The sequence below is a fragment of the Capra hircus genome, chromosome 8 (genome assembly GCF_001704415.2).
Source record: "Capra hircus breed San Clemente chromosome 8, ASM170441v1, whole genome shotgun sequence".
NCBI classification, from domain to species: Eukaryota; Metazoa; Chordata; class Mammalia; order Artiodactyla; family Bovidae; genus Capra; species Capra hircus.
In genome coordinates this window covers 84,427,292-84,454,766 of record NC_030815.1, presented here as the reverse complement: position 1 = coordinate 84,454,766, position 27,475 = coordinate 84,427,292, and the positions used below count along the sequence as shown (strand labels likewise).

Sequence of the window (27,475 nt, the reverse complement as noted above, 5' to 3'; positions counted from 1 at the left end):
GACTCGGAGGCCAAACCACAACCCGACTCCTCCAGGCAGTTCAGTGTCTTCCACTGGCAAGTAGTGAGACAGACAGCTACATGATCTGCAGCCTGGGGCCGGGCATGCTGACCACAGTTGGCCTGAAGAACACAGGGAGGGCTGGCGCATCTGCTGCCCCCAGGCTTGGCCCCGCGTTGAGGCTCCGGCTGCCTGCCTGGGCTGCCCAGGGACCCCAGGACACTGGAGCTGGGATCAGGCTTCCATACTGGCCCAAAGGTGGGGCTGGGAGGCAGGAGAGGGCAGTACCTGGCATGGGCACAGGAAGGGCTGAGGCAGCTCCAGGAATGACCACGGTGGGTACAGGGCTGGGTACCGGGGCCAGACATGGCATCCCCATTGCTGTTCGAGAGGTGTTCATCTACAAGACAAGAAACATGGCTTCAATCAGCTAGCATAACTCAAGTCGCCTTGGGGGTCCCTGCAGTTTCTCTATCCTCAGGAGAGGGTGGTCTCAGGACCTGCCCTGGGGCACCTTTTAATGGCTGACAACAGAGTGAAAATGTGGGGCAAGAAGGCAGCCACATGCCGTGAATGTCCACAGGCCAGAGTGGGCTTCAAAGCAGACCCAGCAGGACCTAAGCCCTGAGTAACAGGGAGGGAACAACACACCCCCACCCAAAGACGTCCTGCTTGACTAGTCAGTGCCATTATGGGAGGTCGAGAACAGCTGGGAGCTCTGCAGGGTTGTGCCCAGAGATCTGGAGTCGGGGGCAGGGTGGCGCCTCTGCTCCCTGCACCTCAGGTACAGCCCAGGAAGAGAAGCAGCGCAATGACAGGGAAACGAGCTGTGATGGTTAGTGAGGCCCATGGCCATGATGTAGAAACCTGATGAAGCTACTGCAAGAAAAGAGATGACGGACCAACAGCCTTCAAACTCTCTAGACACAATGTTGGCAGATATAACCAAGCAACTACCAAAAAAAGATAAATCAGAGCCAAGTGAGGTTTTGCCCCACAAATGCAATGATGTTGTCTCAGCAAAAATCACTGCATCTTACCACTGTTACATACAAAAGGAGAATTCCATGTGATGCTCCCCACAGATACAGGGGGAGTATCTGAGAAGTTCCACACTCCTTCACAGAAAGCACAGGGGCTGAAGCTGGAGGGTCCCTCCTCCATCTGGAAGAGCCTCTGTAGAACCCACAGCCAACCCTGTGCCAATGGTGAAACGCCAAATGTATTTCCCCTTGCCCCTTGCTCCCCTTGCCCCCAGCCAACACTGTATGGGAAAGTTCCAGCCAATAAAAGAAAAGGAATAAGGAACACGGACTGAAAAGAAAAAGGAAAACCATCCTTATTTGCAGACAACAAGACCATGTATGGAGAAAACCAAAAAGAGCAGACAAACCAATTTCTAGGACAAAGAAGTAAATTTAGCAAGATTGCAGGATACAAGGTACAAAGATAACCACATTTCTATATACTACCAACATAATCTGTAAAAGGATATTTTAAAGTAATAAAATTCATAATCACATTCCAAAACATCAAACTATCTCAGGTTAAATTTAATGAAAGACGTGTAACACCTTTACACTGAAAACTAGAAAACTTCACTGAGAGTAAATTCAGTTCAGTTCAGTTCAGTTCAGTTCAGTTCAGTCGCTCAGTCGTGTCTGACTCTTTGCAACCCCATGAATCGCAGCACGCCAGGCCTCCCTGTCCACCACCAACTCCAGGGAGAAAATTAGACATAAACAAAGAAACATCATGTTTATAGTAGACTCGCTACTGTTAACATGTCAAATCTTACCCAGATGATCAACAGACTTAATACAATCAGAATAAAAATCCAATAAGGCTATTTTGTAGATATATACAGGCTATCTCTAAAATGCAAATGGAACTATTAAAGACCTAGAAAAATCAAGAAATTCTTGGAGGACAAATAAGTATTAACAGATACAAACTATATATAAAAAGAACATCAAGAATTTACTGTGTAACACAGAATTATACCTGATATCTTGAAATAACGTATAATGGAATACAATTTGAAAAAAAAAAAAAAATGACCACTAACTAAGCCTTCAGCAAACAAAACCAGCAAATGCTGGGGAAGGCAGGACTCTGTTTTCCAGAGTTATCACTTATAATATTCAGATGTCCAGTTTTCACCAAGAAATCACAAATATTTACACACCGAAAATGGAAAGTATGATCCATACAAAGGGGAAAACTCATTAATAGCAACTGTCCCTGAAGAAGTCTAGACACTTACAAAATAAAGACTTTAAATCAACTGTTTCAAACACATTCAAAGAATTAAAGGAAACATGGAGAAAAAGGAAATCAGGATAATGACGCATGAACTACATGAGAGTATCAATAAAGTCAAAGAAGTTATAAAAGGAACCAAATATTAGAGCTGAAACATTAGAGCGAAAAAGGATAATAACTGAAATTAAAATTCCACTAGAGGCTTCCCTAGTGGCTCAGACGGTAAAGCGTCTGTCTGCAATGCAGGAGACCTGGGTTCAATCCCTGGGTTGGGAAGATCCCCTGGAGAAGGAAATGGCAACCCACTCCAGCATTCTTGCCTGGAAAATCCCATGGATCACGGAGCCTGGTAGGCTACCATCCATGGGGTCGCAAAGAGTCGGATACGACTAAGCGATTTCACTTCACTTCAGAGGAGCTCAAAAGCAGATCTGAGCAGGCAGAAAAAGAATCAGCAAATTTGAGACCATATAATTGAAATAGGCAATTCTAAGAAACAGCAAGAGAAAAAAAAGAAGAAGATAAGTGTCCAGAGCCTTTCAAGAGGAGAAAACTAGAGACAGGGAAAAATACTTGAAGTACAGAAAGAAAAGACTGTCAACCAAGATTCTACACTGAGCAGGTTGAAGGAGAAATCAAGACTTCTAGATAAACAGAAACAAAGGCAGGTTGTTACTAAAAGATTTGCCTCACAAGAAATGCTAAACGAAAAACTTCCATTTCAGGTTGAAATGAAAGGATAATAGACAGTAACTCAAAAGTCATGAGAAGAAATAAATGAAGCAACTACATAGCTAAATACGAAAGCCAATAGTATTGTTTAAGTTTGGTTTTAATTCCTTTTTCCCTTATATGATTTAAAAGGCAAATGCATTATATAACAATTATAAATCCATGTGAATGGGCAACAATGTAACAAGATGCAGTCTGTGCAAAAACACAAAGGAGAAGGGATGGAGATATACAGAAGTAAAGTGTTCTCACACTATTGAAACAAGGGGGTATCATTCAAATAAAGCTGTTATAAGGCTAAGATTTTAATTATAAACCCTAAGGTAATCAATAAGAAAATAAAAATATACACAGAAAAGTTAAAAGGGGGAGGAATCAAAACAACACACTACAAAAAAAACTTAAGGCAATAATGAAGTAATTGAGGAATAAAAAACTGTAAGAAAAAAAAACACAGTAGAAATCTTTTATTATCCATAATTACTTTTAATGTCAATGGATTGAAATCTCCAAATAAAAAACTGTAAGAAAAAAAAAACACAGTAGAAATCTTTTATTATCCATAATTACTTTTAATGTCAATGGATTGAAATCTCCAAATAAAAGATTGGCAGACTGGATAAAGAAGCACAAGTGATCTATATGCTGTCTACAAAATACTCACTTTAGACACAAAAACACAAAGACGTGGAAAGCAAAAGGATGGAGGAGAGGAGATCAAGATGGCACAGTAGGAAGATGATGCCAACCTCACCCTCCCCCGTGAACCCATCAAAAATACATCTAATATGTGGAGCAACTCTCTCTGAAAATGAACTGGAAATGGAAAGAAAAATTCTTCTAAAACAAAAGCTGTAAAAGAAAGAGCCATATGAGTGACGTAAGAAGGGAAAAGAGCCATGAGGCTGGGATCTGGGCCCACAGAAGAGAAGGGTGATATGTGGTGGTCACGAGGAGATCTCTCCTGGTGGTGATTTGACCTACATATTTGGTACTTCAGCCCTGGGGTTCAACATGCTGACATTTACAGTACAGGAGTTCCAGAAGGATATATGTCTTCTTCAGTGGTCTGAAAATCAACTGGACTTCGAGGAGGGTGAGAAACCTAGAAACCTAGACCCATGCTTGCTTACTCCCAGGAATGAAGTGTAGGATGGGGTTCTGGAGAGTTTCATGAAACTGCCTAGCATGTGCCCAGCCCCTCTACCTCTGGAGATTTCCCACCAGGTTGAAAGCTATCATTGCTAAGAAGAGTGTGTAGCTGGGGGTGGAGCTGGCTCAAACCTAACCCTGCATATACATGGGGCAAGTACAGCCACGGCTGGTACTCAGAGGCAGCAGATCAGGAGCTGATTGGAGCTGACTAGCCTGCTGGGACTGTCCCACTGTACACCCTGCCCCACACCTGGTGCCCACTGCAGCCCTTTCTGCTCTAGCACTGTGCCTCCTGGGGCAAAACTGCCATTTCTAGGAGAGGGCAGAGTGCACTCTTAGAGGGAAAGCAACCAGCTCAGCTACCACCCCAGCTTCAGCACCTGGTGACAAGGCCCCACCCCTGGTAGGGTAGTGATGACCATTCAGCATAGAAGAAGCTTTAGTTCACACTTGGCTATGGCTCTAGTCCCTCCATCTCTAGCCCCATCATCCACCAGGTGATACCAGACAGCACACCCTGGTGGGCAGACATGACCCATCAGATCCACCTCTCACATCAAAACTGCTGAGCACAGGCAGACTGCATAGAGGTCTCCACGTAAGTACAAGACCAGGATAGGCAACAGTTTCACCAAATTTCGTAGCAAGAGGAAATGTTAAGCAAAGTGAGAAAACAAAGGAATGTCTTTCCAATGAAAGAACAATGACAAAACCACCAATGAGAACAGAATTTACCAGATAATGAGTTCAAAGCATTGGTAATAAGAATGTTAAACAAACTAGGGAAAAGAACAGATGAACCGAGAGAATTTTAACAAGGAACTAGAAAGTACAAAAGCCAGTCCAAATTGAAGAATGAAATAACTAAAATGAAAAACATACTAGAAAGAATTAACAGAAGACTAAGTAATAGAGAAGAATGCATAAGACAGAATAATGGAAATCACCCAACCAGAATGGTAAAAAGATAAACAAATTTTTAAAAAACGAGAACAGTTTAAGGAACCTCTGAGACAACATCAAGTATGCTAACATTCAAATTATAGAGCTTCCAGAGAGAAGAGAGAGAGTGAAGAGGGTTGAAAATGTATTTAATGAAATTATGGCTGAAAATTTCCTGAACCTGAAGAAAGAAACAGATATCCAGGTATTCAGAGTATTCCAAACAAGATGAACCGAGAGATATAGACCAAAACGTATCATAGTTAAAATGGAAAAAGTTAAATAAAAGAGAAAAATTGAAGGCAGCCAGAGAAAAAGTAACATAAAGTCACATACAAAGGAATATCCATAAGCCTATCAGCTGATTTTTCTGTAGAAACTTTGCAGGCCAAAAGGGAATGGCATGACATACTCAGAGTGGTAAAAGGGAAAAACCTAAAACTAGGATTATTTCCAGCAATACTATCATTCAGAATTGAAAGGGAAATAAAGAACTTCTCAAATAAGGAAAGGAAAAACCCCACAAGTAAACACAAATATGTAGTAAAGGCTGTGGGTCAATCACTCAACATAAGCTAGTACAAAGATTATAGGACAAAAGTTAGAAAATCCACTATAACTACAATAAACAGTTAATGTATATCTATGAAGATGTAAAATATGACATCCAAAACCTAAAACACAGGGGAAGGTAGTAAAGTGTATTTGAACTTAAATGGCTACCAGTTTAAAAAAGAAAATATATAGGTCAACATATATGAACCTCAGGTAACCACAAATCAAAATACTACAATGGATACACAAAAAATAGAGAAAGTAACACAAGCATATCACTAAAGAAAATCATCAGATCAAAGGGAAGAAACTAAAGGAAGAAGAAAAGACTATAGAATGACAAAAACAACCAGAAAACAAGTAACAAAAAAGCTGTTAAATACACATCTGTATGTATCTAAATGTTTCAATCAAAAGACAGAGCAGATAACTGGACCCATTTGTGTGCAAGAGACTCTCTTTAGAGACACACAGACTAGGATTTCTCTGATAGTCTAGTTAAGAATCCAGCTGTCAGCTGCAGGGGTCATGGGTTTAATCCCTGATCCAGGAAGATTCTACATGCTGTGGGGCTACTAAGCCCGTGTGCCACAACTACTGAGACCATGTGCTGCAAATACTGGGCCAACATGCCTACAGCTGCTGAAGACTAAGTCTAGAGACTGAGCTCTGCAACGAAAGAAGTCACTGCAATGAAAAGCCTGTGCACTGCAACTAGAGAGTGGACCCTGCTCACCACAGCTAGAGAGCCTGCATGGAGCAATGAAGACACAGCATAGGCAACAAATAGATGAAATTTTCAAAAGACATGCACACTATTTTTCATGCAAATGAAAATGACAAGAAAGCTGGTATCAATACTTACATCTTACAAATAAGACTTTAAAGGAAAGTCCATAAAAAGAAAACAAAGGGTATTTTATATATATATATAAAATGATATAGTGATCAATTAAAAAAAAAAGGAATGTAACATTCATACATGCATCCCATATAGCTGCAACTAAATTTATGGAAAACAAATATTAACAGACAAAAACAAGAAATTGACAATAATAGAAAAATGGTAGGAGAGTTTAACGCTTCACTTACATCAAGGGACAGATTCATACAGATGGAAAATCAATAAGGAAACAGTGGTCTTAAATGACACACTAGACCAGATATACATAATATATGTATATATAGGACATTCCATCCCAAAACAGCAGAATAAACATTCTTTTCAAGTTCACATGGAAATGTGTTCCAGGATAGATCACAGACTAGGCCACAAAACAAGTTTCAATAAATATAAGAACACTGAAATTACATCACGCTTTTTTTCCCCCAACCACAACAGCGTGCAACTAGAAACCAATTACTGGAAGAAAAAACACAAACACATGGAGCCTAAATAACATGTCTTTAGAAGAAACAATGGGTCAGTGAAGAAATCTAAGAGGAAATCAGAAAAAAAGAGAAATAAAAACAAAAACACACCTTTGTACCACTGATGTGATGCAGCAGAAGTAGATGTAATAGGGGAGATTATAATGATACATACATATCTGAGCGTACAAGAAAAATCAAGCTATCTTCTACCCAAATGAATTAGAAAAAGAACAAAGCTCAAGTCAGCACAAGTAAAGAAATAATTAAGGCATTATTTTAAAATAATATTTTTATTAATCTTTATTGAAAAATAATAAAGATCAGAGAGGAAATGAATAAAATAGAGACAAAAAATAGAAAAGATCAATGGAAGCAAGAAATGATTTTTTAAAAGGATAAACAAAATTGAGAAGCTTTTAGCAAGGCTCACTAAGAAAAAAAGAGAATTTAAATAAGCAAAGTAAGATAGGAAAGAGAAGATTACAACCAGTATCAGTGAAACACAATACTGTCAGAGAATATTACAGACAGTTATATGCCAACAAACTGAACAACCTAGAAGGAATGGATAAAAATTTGAGAAACACAAAGTATTCAAAGACTGAATCAGAAAGAAAGAAACAAACTGAACAGATCAATAAGAAATTGAATTAGTGTTAAAAAAAAAAAATCTCCCAGCAAACAAAAGTCCAGGAACATATGGCTTCCCAGGGAAATTCTACCAAATATAATGAGAAGAGCTAATACCTAGCATCACAAACAATTCCAATAAATGAAGAGGAGGGAACACTCCCAAATTCATTCTACAAGGCTATTATTACCCTGATAAAATTTAGAAAAAGGTATTACCCAAAAAAGAAAATTACTTCAGTATCTCTGATGAATACAGACACAAAAATCCTCAAAAATATTAGCAAACCAAATTCAACAATATATAAAAAGGATCATATACCATAATCAAGTGTGATTTATTCCACAAATGCAAAGATAGTTCAAAATCCACAAGTCAATCAGTGTGATACACCACATTAACAAATGGAAGGATAAAAATCACAGGATCATTTCAACAGACACAGGAAAAACATTTGACAAAATTCAACTTCCATTCATGATAAGGACTCACAACAAAGTTGGTACAGAAAAAAACATATTTCAACATAATAAAAGCCATTTATGACACATTGACAGCTAACATACTCAGCTTTTTCCTCTAAAATCAGGAACAAGATAAGGATGCCCACTTTTGCCACTTTCAACATAGTACTGGCAGTCCTAGCCACAGCAACCAAATAAGAAAAAGAAATAAAAGGTATCCAAATTTGAAAGGAAAAAGTAAAAACGTCACTATTTTCAGATGACATATTATATATAGAAAATTCTAAAGTCCCAACAGAAAACTATGAGAACTAATTAATGAATCCAATTAAGTTGTAGGATATAAGATTGACAAACAGAAACCTATTGCTTTTCTAAACACTAATCATCAACTATCAGAAAGCAATAAAATAATCCAATTTAAAACTGCATCAAAGAGAATAAAATATCTAGAAATAAACTTAACCAAGGAGGCAAAAGGTCTATAATCTAAAGACTACAAAACTAAGGCAAAGGAAACAAAAATAAAAATAAACAAGTGGGACTTAATTAAACTTAAAAACTTTTGCACAGGTAAAGAAACCTTTGACCAAAAGAAAAGACAACCTATTCAAAGTGAGAAAATATTTGCAAATTATATGACTGATAAGGGGTTAATATCCAAAATAAATAAACAGTTCATATAACTCAATACAAACAAAACACCTTATTTTAAAAAATAAGCAGAGGACTTGAATAGATATTTTTCAAAGAACACATACAGATGACCAAAGGCACATGAAAAGATTTTCAACACTGGTAATCAGAGAAATGAAAGTCAATACCACAATGAGGTATCACCTTACACCTATCACAATAGCTATAACCAAAAAGATCACCAATAACAAATGTTAGCAAGGATATTGATAAAAGGGTACCATAGAGAAGGCAATGGCAACCCACTCCAGTACTCTTGCCTGGAAAATCCCATGGACGAAGAAGCCTGGTGGGCTGCAGTCCATGGGGTCGCTGAGAGTCGGGCACGACTGAGCGACTTCACTTTCACTTTTCACTTTAAAGCACTGGAGAAGGAAATGGCAACCCACTCCAGCGTTCTTGTCTGGAGAATCCCAGGGACGGTGGAGCCGGGTGGGCTGCCGTCTACGGGGTCGCACAGAGTCAGACACGACTGAAACGACTTAGCAGCAGCAGTACGCTGTTGATGGGAATGCAAATTGGTGGAGCCACTATGGAAAACATTATAGAGGTTTTTAAAAAAAACTGAAACTAGAAACACTATATGATCCAGCAATTCCATTCTTGGGTGTGAATCAACAGAAAATGAAAATACTAATTTAAACAGATACATGTACCTCAATGCATGTTCACAGCAGCATTATGTACAACAGCCTAAGAAACAGATGAATGGATAAAGATATGTGGTTCACATATATAATGGAATATTACTCAGCCATAAGAATGAAATTTTGCCATTCGCATCAATATAGATGAAGCTGGAGAGTACTGTGCTTAGTGAAACAACTTAGAGACAGAAAGACAAATACTGTCTGATCAGATATATGTGGAATCTAAAAAAAATGAACATAACAAAACAGATACAGATTCACAGATATGCAGAAAATAAATTAGTGGCTACCAGCGGGAAGCTGGAGGGAGAGAGGGCAAGACAGTGGCTGGAGATTAAGAGGTATAAACCAATATGTATAAAATAAATAAGCTACAAAGATATACTGTACAGCACAGGGAATACAGCCAACATTTTATAATAATTTTAATGATACACATCTATAAAAATATTGAATCACAATGCTGTATATTTGAAACTAATAAATAGTTTAAATCAACTATCAGTTCAGCTCAGTTCAGTTGCTCAGTCGTGTCCAGCTCTTTGCGACCCCATGAATCGCAGCATGCCAGGCCTCCCTGTCCATCACCAACTTGCGGAATTTACTCAAACTCATGGCCATTGAGTCGGTGACACCATCCAGCCATCTCATCTTCTGTCGTCCCCATTTTCCTCCTGCCCCCAATTCCTCCCAATATCAGGGTCTTTTCCAATGAGTCAACTCGTCGCATGAGGTGGTCAAAGTACTGGAGTTTCAGCTTTAGCATCAGTCCTTCCAATGGACACTCAGGGCTGATCTCCTTTAGAATGGACTGGTTGGATCTCCTTGCAGTCCAAGGGACTCTCAAGAGTCTTCTCCAACACCACAGTTCAAAAGCATCAATTCTTCTGCACTCAGCTTTCCTCACAGTTCAACTCTCACATCCATACATGACTACTGGAAAAACCATTGCCTTGACTAGACAGACCTTTGTTGGCAAAGTAATGTCTCTGCTTTTTAATATGCTCTCTAGGCTTGTCATAACTTTCCTTCCAAGGAGTAAGCGTCTTTTAATTTCACGGCTGCAATCACCATCTGCAGTGATTTTGGAGTCCAAAAAAATAAAGTCTGACACTGTTCCCACTGTTTCCCCATCTATTTCCCATGAAGTGATGGGACCAGATGCCATGATCTTTGTTTTCTGAATGTTGAGCTTTAAGCCAACTTTTTCACTCTCCTCTTTGACTCTCATCAAGAGGCTCTTTAGTTCCTCTTCACTTTCTGCCATAAGGGTGGTGTCATCTGTATATCTGAGGTTATTGATATTTCTCCCAGCAATCTTGATTCCAGCTTGTGCTTCTTCCAGCCCAGCATTTCTCATGATGTACTCTGCATATAAGTTAAATAAGCAGGGTGACAATATACAGCCTTGACATACTGCTTTTCCTATTTGGAACCAGTCTGTTGTTCCATGTCCAGTTCTGACTGTTGCTTCCTGACATGCATATAGGTCAGGAAGGTCTGGTATTCCCATCTCTTTCAGAATTTTCCACAGTTTATTGTGACCCACACAGTCAAAGGCTTTGGCATAGTCAACAAAGCAGGAATAGATGTTTTTCTGGAACTCTCTTGTTTTGATGATCCAGCGGATGTTGGCAATTTGATCTCTGGTTCCTCTGCCTTTTCTAAATCCAGTTTCAACATCTAGAAGTCCACGGTTCACGTATTTCTGAAGCCTGGCTTGGAGAATTTTGAGCATTACTTTACTAGCATGTGAGATGAGTGTAATTGTGCGGTAGTTTGAGCATTCTTTGGCATTGCCTTTCTTTGGTATTGGAATGAAAACTGACCTTTTCCAGTCCTGTGGCCACTGTGGAGTTTTCCAAAGTTGTTGGCATATTGAGTGCAGCACTTTCACAGCACCATCTTTCAGGATTTGAAATATCTCAACTGTAATTCAATTAAGAAAAAATTTTTTTAAAGAAAGTACAATGATGTGAAATAAAACTCCTGAGAGCTCATCCAAGATGGTGCAACAGGAAGAGCTCGGGCTCACCCCCTCTCAGGAGCATATATACACAAAAAACTGCTGAGGAGTCATCAATAAAAAAGACTGAAAGTGGCCAAAAAAGATATTTTACATCCAAGGAGAGAAAAAACAAACAAAAACAAGATGGTAGGAAGGGTGTACCTGCAATGTAATCAAATCCCATACACACTAAGTGGACTATCCACAAACTGGAGATTAATCACATCGCAGAAGTTCTCCCACATGAGTTAGAGCTGTGAGCCCCAAGGCAGGTTTCCCAGCCTGAGGCTCTGATATCAGAGGGAGGAGCCCCAAAAGCACCTGGCTTTGAAGGCCAGCAGGGCTTGACTGCAAGAGCTCCACAGGAGCGACTGAACTGAGCTAGGCCACAAAACACTGCAGAAAGATATAAATCATACAAAGTATCCTTTCTAACACAATGGATGAAATTAAAAAACTAGACAACTGGCATATATACACAGACACACACACATACATACATACATAGAAAGTAAATGACAAACTCAAACAACCAAATAGTCAAAGACATTATCACAAGGAAAACTAGGAAACACCTTCAGTTCAGCCACTCAGTTGGGTCTGACTCTTTGCAACCCCACGAACTGCAGCATACCAGGCCTCCCTGTCCATCACCAACTCCTGGAGTGTGCTCAAACTCATGTCCCTTAAGTCAGTGATGCCATCCAAACATCTCATCCTCTGCTGTCCCCTTCTCCTCCTGCCTTCACTCTTTCCCAGCATCAGGTTCTTTTCAAATGAGTCAGTTCTTTGCATCAGATGGCCAAAGTATTGGAGTTTCAGCTTCAGCCCTTTCAATAAACATTCAGGACTGATTTCCTTTAGAATGGACTGGTTTGATCTCCTTGCAGTCCAAGCAACTCTCAAGAGTATTCTCCAACACCACAGTTCAAAAGCATCAATTCTCTGGTGCTCAGTTTTGTTTATGGTCCAACTCTCACATCCATACATGACTACTGGAAAAGCCTAGCTTCGAATATAAGGACCTTTGTCAGCAAAGTAACGTCTCTGCTTTTTAATACACTGTCTAGATTTGTCATAGCTTTTCTTCCAAAGAGCAAGTGTCTTTTAATTTCATGGCTGCAGTCACCATCTGCAGTGATATTGGAGCCCAAGAAAATAAACTCTGTCACTGTTGCCACTGTTTCACCATCTATCTGCCATGACGTGACGGTACTGGATGCCATGATCTTAGTTTTTTGAATGTTGAGTTTTAAGCCAGCTTTTTCACTCTCCTCTTTCACTTTCATCAAGAAGCTCTTTTGTTCCTCTTCACTTTCTGTCATAAGGCTGGTGTCATCTGCGTATCTGAGGTTATTGATATTCCTCCCTGAAATCTTGATTCCAGCTTGTGCTTCATCCAGTCTGGCATTTTGCATGATGCACTCTGCATATAGGTTAAATAAGCAGGGTGACAATATACAGCCTTGACGTACTCCTTTTCCTATTTGGAACCAGTCTGTTGTTCCAGGTACAGTTCTAACTGTTGCTTCTTGACCTGCATACAGATTTCTCAGGAGGCAGGTCAGGTGGTCTGGTATTCCTATCTCTTAAGAATTTTCCAGTTTGTTGTGATCCACACAGTCAAAGGCTTTGGCAAGTTAACAAAACAGAAGTAGATATTTTTCTAGAATTCCCTTGCTTTTTCTATGATCTAACAGATGTTGGCAATGGGATCTCTGGTTCCTCTACCTTTTCTAAATCCAGCTTCAACATCTGGAATTTCACAGTTCACGTATTGCTGAAGCCTGGCTTGGAGAATTTTAAGCATTACTTTACTAGCGTGTGAGATGAGTGCAATTGTGTAGTTTGAGGTAGTTTGAGGATTCTTTGCCATTGCCCTTCTTAGGGATTGATGAAAACTGACCTTTCCCAGTCCTGTGGCCACTGCTGAGTTTTCCAAATTTGCTAGCCTTTTGAGTGCAGCACTTTCACAGCATCATTTTTTAGGATTTGAAATAGCTCAACTGGAATTCCATCACCTCCACTAGATTTGTTCGTACTAATGCTTCCTAAGGCCCACTTGACATCATATTCTAGGATGTCTGGCTCTGGCTCACACCATTGAGATTATCTGGGTTGTGAAGAACTTTTTTGTACAGTTCTTCTGTGTATTCTTGCCACCTCTTCTTAATATCTTCTGCTTCTGTTAGGTGCATACCATTTCTGTCCCTTATGGTGCCCCATCTTTGAAATGTTCCCTTGGTAAGTCTAATTTTCCTGAAGAGATCTCTAGTCTTTCCCATTCTATTGTTTTCCTCAATTTCTTTGCATTGATCACTGAGGGAGGCTTTCTTATCTCTCCTTGCTATTCTTTGGAACTCTGCATTCAGATGGGTATATCTTTCCTTTTCTCCTTTGCCTTTCACTTCTCTTCTTTTCTCAACTATTTGTAAGGCTTCCTCAGATAACTATTTTGCCTTTTTGCATTTCTTTTTCTTGGGGATGGTTTGATTCCCTGTGTCCTGTACAATGTCATGAACATCTGTCCATAGTTCTTCAGGTACTCTGTCTATCGTGTCTAATCACCTTAGAACAAATTAAAAGGAAAACACAATAGTGTCCAGAGGGAAATTTGTAACTGTAAAAGTCTACATTAAAAAAGAAAGATCTTAAGTCAACAACTTAACTGTATACCATAATAAAGATTATAAGTAAGATAAATATGCAAAATACAGAATAGAAATACAATAAAGAAAAATCAATGAAATAAAAACTTGGTATTTTAAAAAGATAAAAAGTTGGCAAAGTTTTTAGCCACCAAACTGGATAACTCAGATGAAATATACAATTTCCTAGAAACATATAAACTTCCAAAACAGACTCAAGAGGAAACAGAAAAATTTGAATAGACCTATAACAAGTATTGAGATTAAATTATTAAGAAAAAAAGAAATTCTCAACAAAGAAAAGCCCCAGGATAAGAAGACTTCCCTGGTGAGCTGTGCTATTTAAAGAATTAATACCAATACTTCTCAAACTCTTCCAAAAAGCTGAAGAGGTGGGAACACTCCCTAAATCATTACATGTAGCCAGCATCACCCTAATATCAAGGCTAGATAAAGATATCACAATAAAAAAATTATAACCTAACACCTTTGATAAATACTAATGCAGAAAGTAGCAAACTGCATTCAGTCAATTCAATGACCAGGTGCAATTTATCTGAGGAATGCAAGGATCATTTAATATATGAAAATCAATCAATATAATATACCATTAATAGAATGAAAGATTGAAAAACTATGATCTTAATGCAGAAAAACCACCTGTCAAAATCTAACACTCTTTCATGACAAAAGCATTCAACATACTAGAAATAAAACAGAATATTCTCAGTATGATGAAGGCTATATATGAAAAATGATGTGAAATATCATTATGATGTGAAAAATCTGAAAGCTTTTCCTTTAAGATGAAGACAAAGATGGCCACTTTTGCCATTTCTATTCAATATAGTACTTGGAGTTCTAGCCAGAGAAATTAGGCAAGAAAAGGAAATAAAAGGCATCCAAACTGGAAAGAAAGAAGTGAAATTACCTCTGTTCAGAGATAACACGTTCTTATATGCAGATAGCCCTAAAGAACACACATATACGCAAATACACAAACTGCTAGAATTTATGAATTTAGCAAAGTTGCAGGGTACAAAATCAACACACCACAGTCAGTTGTATTTGTATTCACTAGCGATGAATAATTTGAAAAGGAAATTAAGAAAATAATTACATTTAAAACATAGAGAATAAAATACTTGGGAATAATTTAACTAAGGAGTTGAAAGACTTATACAATGAAAACTGCAAAATACTGCCAAAAGAAGTTAAAGAAAACATAAATAAATGGGAAGACATCCCATATTTATGGATTTGAAGACAATATTGTTACTATGTCAATACAACCCAAAATGAATCTAAACAGATTCAACAAATCACTATCAACGTCTCAATAGCATTTTTTCAAGAAATATAAAAACTCATCCTAAAACTCATTTGGATTTTTAAGGGATTCCAATAACCAAAACCATTTTGAATAAGATCAAAATCGGAAGACTCTTACTTCTTGACTTCAGAACTTACTGCAAAGCCACAGAAATCAAAACACTGTAACGTTAGCAGCAGGATAGACTGTAGACAAGCGGAATCGAATAGAAAATCCAGAAATAAACCTTTGCATTACTAGGAATTGATTTCCAAAAAGAGTGACAAGAGCATTCGATGGGAAGAGAACACTTTTTTTTTTAAAACAAATACTGCTGGGACAACTAGATACCAACATGCAAAAGAATAAAGATGGTCCCTTACCAAACACCACATATAAAAATTAACTCAAAATGGATTAAAAGTTCTAAACATAAGAGCTACAGATATTTAAACTCAGCATCTTTAGAGAACTCTTAGAAGGAAACATGGAGAGAAAGCTTTATAATATTGGATTTGGCAATGATATACTGGATATGATACCAAAGTCAAAGGCAATAAAAGAAAAAATACATAAACTGGACTTCATGAAAATTAAAAACTTTTATGCACCAAAAGACATTATCAACAGAGCAAAAAGGCAACCCACAGAATGGGAGATGATTTTTGCAAATGATATTATCTGAAAAGAAATTAATATCCAGAATATATAAAGAACTCTTCCAACTCAACAACAACAACAAAAAAAACTCAATTCAAAAGCTCTTTCCAGTGTACAATGCTGGCTATAATAAGGAGTCTGCAACCTAGAAAAAGGCCCTCACCCTAGCATGCTGACACCCTCATCTCAGACATCAAGCACCCAGGACTGTGAGAAATAAATTTCTTTTGTTTACAGTTTAAAAATGGGCAAAAGACTTGAATCAAAGAAGGTATAGAAATGGCCGATAAGCACCTGAAAAGATGCTCAACATCACCTATTATTAGGGAAGTGCAAAATAAAACTAGAAGATATCACTTCATACCTATCAAGATGACTACTATTTTAAAAAATCAGAAAATTTTTATGAAGTGTTAGCAGGGATGTGGAGAAAGGGAAATCCTTATATACTGTTGGTGGGAATGTAAAATAATGCAGCTATCTGGAAAGTAGTTTGGTGATTCCTCAATAAGTTAAAACTATAAATACCATATGATTTAGTGATTCCACTTCTGGAATACCAAAGAACTGAAGGCAAAGACTCAAAGAAATATCTATATACCCATGTTCATAGTAGTATTATTCACAACAGTTAAAAGAGAGAAGCACCCCAAGTGTCCATCAATGGATGAATGGATAAAAACAGTATGGTATGTACATACAAAGGACTATCACTCAGTGTTAAAAAACTCTCACTTATGCTACAACATGAGTGAAACTTGAAGACATTATGTTAAGTGAAATAAACCAGTTTACAAAAAGACAAATACAATATGATTCTACATATATTAGGTACCTAAAGAAGTCAAATTCATAGACAGAATGATAGTTGAAAAGAGCTGCGGGAAAGGGGACATATATAAGCAGTTATTTTTCATTGAGTGTAAAGTTTCAGTTCTACAAAATGAAAAAATTTTGTAGACAGATGGTGGTGATGGTTGGACAATATAAATATAATTAATACCACTGAACTGCATATATTTTAAAAAGGTTAAGATGTTAAATTTTATGTTATACGTTTTTGACCACAATTTTTTAAAAAAACTGAACCTGGAACACATTATACTAAGTGAAATAGGTTAGTGACAAAAGGGCAAATATTGGATGGTTCCTCTTACATGAGGCATGCTGCTGCTGCTGCTGCTAAGTCGCTGAAGAGAAGTCAAATCCACAGAGACTGACAGTAGAAGAGCGGTTACCAGTGGCTGGATAACCAGTTACCAGAAAGAGGGATTGGCTAGTTGTTCCTTACTGAGTTGTTTCTGTCTGGGATAACAAAAAAGTTCTAGAAATGGATAGTCATGAATAGTTAAGAAAAAAACCAAAACCTTATTAAGAATCGCAGATATCTGAACAGCACAATCAGCAGAGCTGACCAACAGGACGTGGCCCAGCACAGATCCAGAGAGTTGATGTGGTGGAGTCTGAACAGAAAAGTAGCGACCAGCCTGCCTGAGGACTGGGTGCAGACCCTGCAGGGTCTTGGGGCCAGGTTATGAGCTCTCCGTTCTGTCCCAGAATAATGGAGCATAGATTTGAGGAGTTTAATGGAGGTGCAGAGTCAGGAGGGTGCTACAGAAGAGGAACAGAGGAAGTTCAGACGGGGAGTGTGGATATGAGAAGGAATCAAAGAGGATGACCTCAAGCACCTGTGCAGCAGTGACCAAGACTGACAACTTGGGTCAAAAATCCAGTCCCAGCAAGCTTTAAAGAACTGAAAACACACAAAATTTGTTCTCTTACCACAGTGCATTTAGGCTAAAAAAAAATAAAACAAAACAAAAACAAAAAGATGAATAAATATATTGCTCAGTTGTGTCCAACTCTTTGCAATCCCATGGACTGTAGCATGCCAGGCTCTTCCGTCCATGGGATTTCCCACGCAAGAATACTGAGTGGGTTGCCATTCCCTTCTCCAGGGGATCTTCCCGATCCAGGATTGAACCTGAGTCTCCTGCTTGGCAGGCACATACTCTTTACCACCTGAGAAGACCCTAATAACTATATTACCTCCATTAATTACTATATTACCTCAAATCACCATGGAAACTATAAAATATTTGAACAGAAGGCTAAAGAAAATGCTACATATCAAAATCTTTGGAATGCAGCTAGTATCAGTAGAAGGAATTTTATATCCTGAATACCTATATTAAAAAAAGAAGAAAGGCTCAAAATCAATGCACTACATATTTCAAGAAACTTTCTAGAAAAAAGTAACCCAAAGATAGAAAAAATAATAAAAGGAAAAAACTAATGAAACATACAATAAAGAATTATCATCAAAGTGATGTGCTCTTTGAAAAGGCTGATAAAATTTATAAACTCAGAGAAATCACCATTATCAGGAATGAAAAATAAGACATCACTGCAAATCCTGCAAACTGTGAAGAGAAGATGTTATAAACAACTTTATGCCAATTAATTGGAAAGCTTAGATAAATTTAGAGATGTACCAATTGTTAGAAAAGAGAATTTAACAGAAAGAATAGAAAACCTAAATGGTACTAAAACTGTAAAGGAAATGAAATCCATAGTGGAAACCTTACCCTCAAGGGATGGAGAGAAATGTGACAAATACGTACAAGCAAAATGTCAACCACAGCTCACAGGCAGAGGGTACCTGAGAGTTCACTGAAGAATTTTCAATCTTTTGTACATTTGAAATTTTTGAACCTTCCCACACTCAAAAAAATAAAATAAAAGGCCATCATCAAAAAATCTACAAACAATAAATGCTGGGGAGAGTGTGAAGAGAATGTTGGTAGAAATGTAAATCGGTACAGCCACTGTGGGCTTCCCTTGTGGCTCAGCTGGTAAAGAATCCGACTGCAATGCGGGAGACCTGGGTTTCGATCCCTGGATTAGGAAGATCCCCTGGAGAAGTGAAAGGCCACCCACTCCAGTATTCTGGCCTAGAGAATTCCATGGACTGTATAGTCCATGGGGTCACAAAGAGTCAGACATGACTGAGCGACTTTCACTTCACTTCATAGCCACTGTAGAGAACAGTATGGAGGCTTCTCAAAAAAGTAAAAATAGAACTACCATTTGATCCTGTAATCCCTCTCCTGGGCATGTATACGGACAAAAACATGGCCCCAGAGGATACATGCACCCCAGTGCTCATGTAGCACTGTTTACAATAGGCAAGACATGGAAGCAACCTACTTGCCCATGGACAGATGCATAAAGACGTGGCACACATATACAGGGGAACATTACTCAGCCATTAAAAAGAACGAACTAATGCCTCTTGGAGCAACATGAATGGTCTTAAAGACTGTCATACTGAATGAAGTAAGTCAGACCAAGCAAGACAAATATTGTAAAATATCACTACTGTATGCAAAATCTTAAAAAAAAAAAAAAGATACAGATGAACTTATTTACAAAACAGAAACAAACTCACAGACTTGAACGAACTTATAGTCACTGCAGGGAAGGATGGGGGAAGGAACAGTTAGGGAGTTTGGGACTGACATGTACATACTGCTATATTTAAAATGGACAGGGACTTCCCTGGTGGTCCAGTGGTTAAGAATCCGCCTTCTGATGCAGGGGACGTGAGTTCCACCCCGGGTTGGGGAAGATCCCACATGCTGCAGGGCCACTAAGCCTGCACATTGGCAACTACTGAGCTCACACACACTCTAGAGCCTGCATGCCACAACTAGGGAGCCTGTGCACCAAACAACAGAAACCCACACACCACAACTAGAGAGAAACCCCCATGCACAACTAGAGAACGCCTATGTGCAACAAAGAGCCCATGGGCCACAATGAAGACTCAGTGCAGCCCCATCCCCCACCAAAAAATGGATAACCAACAAAGACCTACTGTATAGCACAGGGAACTTTGTTCAGTATTATGAAACAACCTAAATGGGAAAAACAATTTGAAAAAAGAACAGATACATGTGTATGTATAACTGAAACACTTTGCTGTACCCTTGAAACTAAGACCACATAATTAATCAACCACATTCCAATATAAAATAAAAAGTAAAAAAAAAAAAAAAACAGAAAATAAAATCTCCTGGCCCAGATGGCTTCACCAGTAAACTCTGCTAAACATTTCAGGTAGAAATAACATAATCTTGCACAAACTCCCCCAGGAGACTGAAAAAGGGAATACTCCTTCAATGTAGGTTTTGAAGTCAGCAGTCCTGATCCAGGAACAAATCACAACAGAACCAAAGACAGCAGCTCCTCACTTCTGCCCTACATGTTCTGGGCACACCTGAGCTAAAACACAACAAGAGGTATTCCCCTGGGTACGTCATGCAGACTTTGCCAGCTTGGGTTCTGATGGAAGACAGTGAAGGTACGGCCATCAGGACAAGGCCATACCTGCAAGCTGCTGGCCAGTCCCACCTAGACACTGCGCAGCACCGGGCCAGGCCCTACTGCTCTGCTGAGATCTGGAGTCATGGCTTCAGTCCCATTCCATCCCCTCAACTCTGGGCAAATCCACCCCCCTTCACCCCCCAACCATGCCCCACTTACAGCCCGTGCCTCGCCAGAGGCCAGGGGCCAGCCTGCTGTGGCTTCCATGTCATGCAATTTCTGCGTCTGCTTCAACTGGTTGAGTGACGGCTTTAGTTGTGTGGTCCCAACCGTCTTGCTTGTCCACTCGTCCACCAGCTTGTGCAGGTCGTCGTGAAGGTGCCTTTCTTGTTGTTGCTGTTGTTCACCTGCGCCTGGATGTGCAGGGCAGGTTGGGGGCCCGGCTCAGGGCCCGGGACCAGGCTGCTGGTGGAGGACCCTGGGGAGCACACACAGGCCAGGGTTGGTGACACCACACGCCAGCACCACTGGCCGGCTGCAGTCATTTAAACCATGGTCTTGCTTAAGCCAGGCAACACCTTGCTTCAGGAGATGGTCTGCATTTGGGGGTCCATGCAGTTTTAGACACAGTGGAGTGATCTCAGGCTACAGGGCTTTGCCAGGCAGCCATCACCCATCTCAACAGTCAGGGGACAGGATCCCAGCTGCTGGCAGCTTTACACAGTATCCCTTCTGTGCCCACACTGTCCAGGACCATCAGACCTCCGTGTGAGGGAGTTCAGAAAACTGCAGGGTCAGCTGGACACAAACTAGGGGCAAAGTCCTCCGGCTTCTGCTCTCCAAGTTCTAACGTGAGTATTCACAGGAGACTCAACAATACTTTGGGCAGAGTGCTTAGCAGCTGCCAATATCCTTTCAGCAAAGGGAAAACACTTGCAATAGGTTGGACTGCTGTTTCTGTAAACGATAATGATTTGGTGATCTGGAATTTAAGGCACAGAAACCATACCTCTCCTTACCAGAGCATGTAATAATAATAAGGTGTACAAACACCCAGAGCCTTGGTGCCAACTAAGGGGCTACTGCCTGTAGAAGAAGGATCTGTGCAGCCCAGATGCCCACGGAAGGCTTGGGGCTGTGGCTTAGGTGAAGCACACCTGGCCACTTAACTCAAAGATCTTTTTTTGGATCAAAATAGACTTTTTAACTTTAAAAAATTGTGTCCCTTTCCTCCTCCAGTACATAATTTCTGGTTGGCAATTTTGGATAAGCCAATTTTTTAATTTTCTGCACTAAATAAATAACCTAATGACCATCTCTTCAAACAAGTCATTGCAAAACACAGTTTACTTTAGAGGCTAGCAATGAAAAAGCACAGACACAAACAGTTAAACATTAGTGATGAGATTTTACACATGTTGCTATTTCTACATGAACATTTCAGCCCAAAAATAAAAACAGAAAAACTTTTTAAATTAAAAAAAAAAAAAAAAAAAGAGGCATGAGATGAGAGCAGTGGGCGGCCCAGGTAAACTGATACCCATTTTGTCCCGGCATCTCTCCTCTGTGGGGGCACTCATCTTTAGCACTTGAAGGAAATACTCATTCCTACGGTTTTGGAAAAGGAGCCAATTAATGATTGGTAATACATGGACGTTTCGGAGAAGGAAAGCCAGTTAGATGTGAACTGGCAAGAATGCACAAACTCTAGGAGCCACGGAGGCTTGCAAGTGTGCCTGAGGGCGGCTATCTCACCAGGTGGAGGCCCAGCAGCACCCACGGAGGGTGGGCACAGAGCGGGTCCACACCCGCCTACCCGCTGGGCCCTCGGCTCCTGGTCCAGCCGTGGAAACCCTAATGCGCACTAGCCACAATAAAGCCCATGCGATGGAAGCGGACAAGGGGTAAAAAACCCGATAATTACGACTGCTGTGCTCTTTGCCTAGACAGAGACGCTTCAAGGCAGACCCTGCAAGGGAAGAAGAAATGACACAAGACCACAGGGTTAGGCAGGACAGCACACAAGGGGGATAAGCCACCACACTCTAAGCAAAAGTCATCAGTGTGCGAGGAGGAGCAAAGGCCAGCAGTTCAGAAAGAAGGGACCAGCCTCCTGGGCTAACTGGGAGGCCCCCAAGTCAGTGTGGAGGTTCACACGAGCTTCGCCGAGGGGCGGAGGTGCAGGGCCAAGCCCCAAGCTTCAGGTAGAAGTGTGTGTGTCTCTAGAAGCATATTCCAAAAAAAAAGAAAAAGAAAAAGAGAGAAAGAGAGATAAAGAAAGAAAAAAAAAAAACAATTAAAAAAAAAAAAAGCAAAGCACACTGCTTGGCTTTCAAATATAAGGTTTTTGGGAGTCCTGCTGGTTGAGGCAGGATGCCCACTAGAAGTCAGCCAGGAGAGCTCTCAATGGAGCACAGCCTGGCCCTGCCTGGCATAAGGCTCATGGGCAGTTTTCCAAGTGTAAAAAGATACATTGTTTTGCAGATTTGAGGCCAATCCCAGATCTTAGGCTGCCCTGAACAAGCCAGTGATGAGCGTGGAGGGGAAAATATGAGGAGCCCTGTCTAAAGAGGCCAGAGGGAAGCTGACCCTCATTCTCGGTAACACGGCTGCCTCATCGGGTATTCCCTGTCCATGGGGCAGGGTGAGAGGCCTCCTTACTGCACCATCACTAAGAGCTCCCAGACCCCGTGCTCCCAGAGGCTGCCTGTGCTAAGACAGATGGGCAGTGACTTTAGTGTTTGGCATTGACAATTAGTGCCCACCTGGAGGGCAGATGAGCTGGCCGAAAGGGGCTGCCACACCTGGCTTACCCTGTGGCACTCCAGGCAGCCGAGCAGGCAAAGGTGGGATGGGCAAGGACGGCTCAGGTGCTCCCAAGGTCACTCAGCAAGGCCACGCTAGCATGGAGGGTCTGTTTGTGCTCCCGCCCATGGCCCCTTACACGATTGCTTACACACCCCCAATCTCCCAAGAGAGTGCCCACCACAGCACCATTCCCAGCCCCCTCACTACGGAAGGCAAGACACTGTTTCCTGTATTGGGGGACAGGGGCAAAGGCTTATTGGGGAAAAGCTGTACTCATTGGTTCAGAAAACTAGCTCACACTGAGCTGCACTTATTTTGGCTCATCCTGTTGTGTTCGCTGTGGCTGACTTGGTAAAAAGGGAGGTGATATTCAGTTGGGGTCTGTTATGAGAATAAAACGGAATTGGGCCAGGCAGGAGCAATCCAGACTGATTCTCAGTGGGAACTCTGAAAAGTTTTTGCAGGTCTGTGTCCTGAGATGGATCTCAGCTGAAAGCACAAAGCCCTTTAGGGGTTCCAAGGTACAAAGGGAGGAGGGTTCTGGGCTCTGTGACCGTGCATGTGAACACAGATTTCCTAGTCGAGATCCTGGGGTTGTACTGTCCTCTGGACCACAGCAGTCCCCTACAGATGACCCTGGGACCTGGGACTAAGTACTTCTGCAAGGTCCCTGCAGTCTAACCATAACAGGTTCTTTCGAAAGGCTGCTCTGTGCCTGCCTGGCAGCTCCTAGTGTTGCTAGAGCTCTGCATTCAGAGCTGTCTCCTATCACCCTCATGGGAAAGAGAACACGCCAGCCAGCCATAGAAGCTGGCTGCTAGAGGGAGTCTGTGCCTGCGATCAGCCAGAAATCAGGGCTCCAGACTGATCTTTCTGGTTACCCAGGCAGGGTAAAAGACATCAGACACCAGGACACCATCCTCAGAGCCAGAAAGCAATACCAACCCACACCCTCACTGGACACCTCCTAAGGGATGGAGCATAGCTCCTGGCCGTCCATGCCCTGGCTGAACACGGGCCCTGAGGTGACCAGAGCCTGGTCAGCTCCCAGTCCTTAGGGTGGATCTTTAACACAAACAAACCAGATTTGGATCCCTCCACACAGGTCACACTGTCTGGCTCTACAAAACCACAGCTGAACAGGCATCATGCGGCTAACCAGTCCACACTCACGCCAGAGCCCTGTCCATCCTCAAGTGGCCCCTTGAATCTTGTCCCCTGTGTCTGTTCCCTGGCCTAAGTCCTGCTCTAAACACACACCATGCAGACAGTGTCTGATGAACAAGTCTCTACCCAGCCCTGCTGAACCCACATTGTGCTAGTATACACATCGAGTTCCTGCCTACAGAGCAGGATGGAACAAGGTAGCTGCAAGGAACATCAAGCTACAAGGGAGCAATGCGAGGGCAGCAGGCCTGCACAGAACCCACAAAGGGCCCAAATGGGATACATCACGGGCCCACTTGTGGCCCACAGGATACCTACATGGGACCCACACATGCCTATAGGAAGCGACATCAGGCGCACATGGGGAATAATGGTTTTAACCAGCCCCACCCCCTGGTTTCCCATGAAGAGAGAGTCCTCCCCATAGCACTTCCATCCTTAGCCAAGGCTTGGCAAAAGCCAGCTTAGCAATCCCAGAAATACTCCGAGAAGCCTCCACATAGGCAGATGCTAGGGATCTGGGGCTTGGCAGCCTCTCCCAGCTACTGAGAAAACTGTTCTTCCCAGACTGCAAAGGAGCAACACAACTGAATGACCTAACACCTTGTCCTGGTGTAGCTCGTGTCTGCAAGAACCCCATAGCCAGGCCAGGAGTCTCAGGCATCGCCCAGGCCTGCATGCAATGAGGCCCCCCACCCCACTTGCCCCTACATTCACTTTGGCATGGAAACAGAGGCAGCTTCTGGTATGGATGGCCAGCCCTGTCAGACACCTGATGCTGTTTAGACCCTTGAAGTGCCAGAAGGACACCTCAAATCCCAGGATACATGATGCAGGCAAACTGCTCAAGATGCGGGCCAGGGCAGCCACTATCACATCTGCCTGGGCCAGGCCCTGGAGCCACTATCACACTTGCAGTTTACCAAGCTTCAAATACTAAGAAGCTCACAAGGAACTGGGGCAACAGGCTCAGTGCAGACCAGCCAGGGGCCTCCCCGCTCCCCCCGGGGAAGAGGCGAGTCCGCCGGTCACCTTGTGCCTGGCAGCGGTGTCAGGTGCCCTCTCCTGGCACAGGAGACAAACGCGACAGAGACGAAACATCATCCTGAGTGTCTCCGTACCAAGCCACCTAGACCCGAGCATGGAGCTGAAACTTTTCTGGGAAGCATGGGCAAGGAGGAAGGATGTGTCTCAGCTCTACCCTAGGATGACTCCACCCTGAACTTCATTCCCCAAGTGGCAGAGGGCCTACCCTGAGGACAGTTCATCCTGAGTGCCTGGATGAGAATAGTCCCAGGTGAGGGAAGAACCTGGGGGGCTGCACTGTGGCACCTAGCGGTCCCAGAGACAAACTGGCTACAGCATGGACAACACCCGGCCTGCTGCTGCTGGACACGTGAGAAAAACACAGCAGACCTCACTGTTCCATGTGCCCGTGCCTGCCTCTGTTCCGATGAAGAGCGGGGGCAGGGAGGACCAACGGGTCTGACCACAGCTTCTGACTAACAGGACACAACCACTTTCTGAACATGACCTCACACCCCTGACTACAAGCTTCCTTGAAGCCTCCACTGGCTACAAGGAGGGGTCTGTGCCCAGAGCCTCACTCCCAAGTCTGTCCTTCCCTGAATGTCGGCCCACCTACGGCTCTGAGGGCTGGCCTGTTCTGACACCCACCGTACGGCAGCACCCAGCCTTCACCCTCCCCTGGCTCTCCATCCTGGGCATGGCTACTTCGCCACCTCAAGCTACCTCCCCACCTCCCAAAGCTGCCTGCAGCTCCACCTCAGGTGCCTCCACCCATCTCTAACCCCTCTTATCTTCTCCAAGCTTCATGGAAGCTGGGACCTTCTTTGTATACTTCAAAGCTTAACACAGGTTTTATTTTGCTAGAGTCCTGTCTCCTGAACAAACCGAAAACATGCTCTTGGCTTTACCTCCAGCTCTGGGCTGGACCAGTTGCCCCCACAACCCCAGAGCCACGGCCCTTAGCACCCAAGCTCAAGCTCCCTCTGCCCTTGCAGCCAACCCGAAGTCCCCCCGCCTCTCAGCCTTCAGGGGCTGAAGCCAGCCCTAAATATTTCCCTCTGGTCTCTCACTGAGGCATATGCTCAGTCTCCTCTCAGAGCAAAAAGCTCTGTGGTCACCCAGAAACTGGCAGACTACAGGTCCAAGAGAACCCCCTGCAGGGCTCAGCAAATGCCAGCACACATGGGACAGGATGGGCAGTCCTGGGGTATCCCACCCCGTTAGAGTGGCAGGGGCAGGGGCACAGGCTCAACCTTCACATGGCTCAGCTGGAGGCTGCAGTGAGCGGGTCCAGGGCAGGAACCCACAGTACACCCTCCTGACCAGCAACCCCAGAGCATGTGGGGGCCACGTTGTGGCCCCAAGACTAGGAGCTCAGCCATGCTGCTGCTGCTGCTGCTAAGTCACATCAGTTATGTCCGACTCTGTGTGACCCCATAGACGGCAGCCCACCAGGCTCCGCCGTCCCTGGGATTTTCCAGGCAACCATACTGGAGTGGGGTGCCATTGCCTTCTCTGAGCTTAGCCATGGTATGCCTAAAAGGGCCACTGTGTGAAAACAGGCAGCATTATTGGATTCATGGCACTGGAGGAAATAAAGCCTTATAGGCCAGCATGTACCATCACCTATAATCAATCTACGTAGGCCAGCTCCCCATTTGCCACCAAGCCATGCCACACACATTTCTTTCTTCCTAACCACACACACAAGCACAGAAGGAAAACATAAACCCTTTGTCCCTACTGAGCCTCAAATAATTTTTTATCTTGAAACAATAATTAATAATGATATAAGTGAAAACCCTTAAAAAAGAGTAGAACCACCTGAGTAGAAAGGTAGCCTGGCAAGGACCTCAGGGGCCACATGGTACTCTTCATTCACACTTTTACCCCAAATGCCCTGCTCTAATCTGCTTCCCACTCCTGGCTAGCCACCCTCAAGCAGTGATACACACATTTGTCTGACTAGGAGATGCCTGGAGATGCCTAGAGGGGCAGGTGCCCTCACCACAGCTTCCCAGGCGAGAGCCAGGCACACACAGGCAGAAGA

At 42.3% G+C, this 27,475-nt stretch overlaps 1 protein-coding gene across 1 annotated transcript in view; it reads right to left on the bottom strand.

Annotated features, from left to right (window-relative positions):
- Window positions 1-27,475, bottom strand: part of WNK2 (WNK lysine deficient protein kinase 2) — a 147,409-nt gene that overhangs the window by 2,736 nt on the left and 117,198 nt on the right. Inside the window, 4 exon segments of the mRNA XM_018052501.1 lie at window positions 289-400; window positions 20,641-20,795; window positions 20,798-20,899; window positions 22,346-22,390. Coding sequence (XP_017907990.1) covers window positions 289-400; window positions 20,641-20,795; window positions 20,798-20,899; window positions 22,346-22,390 — 414 coding nt within the window.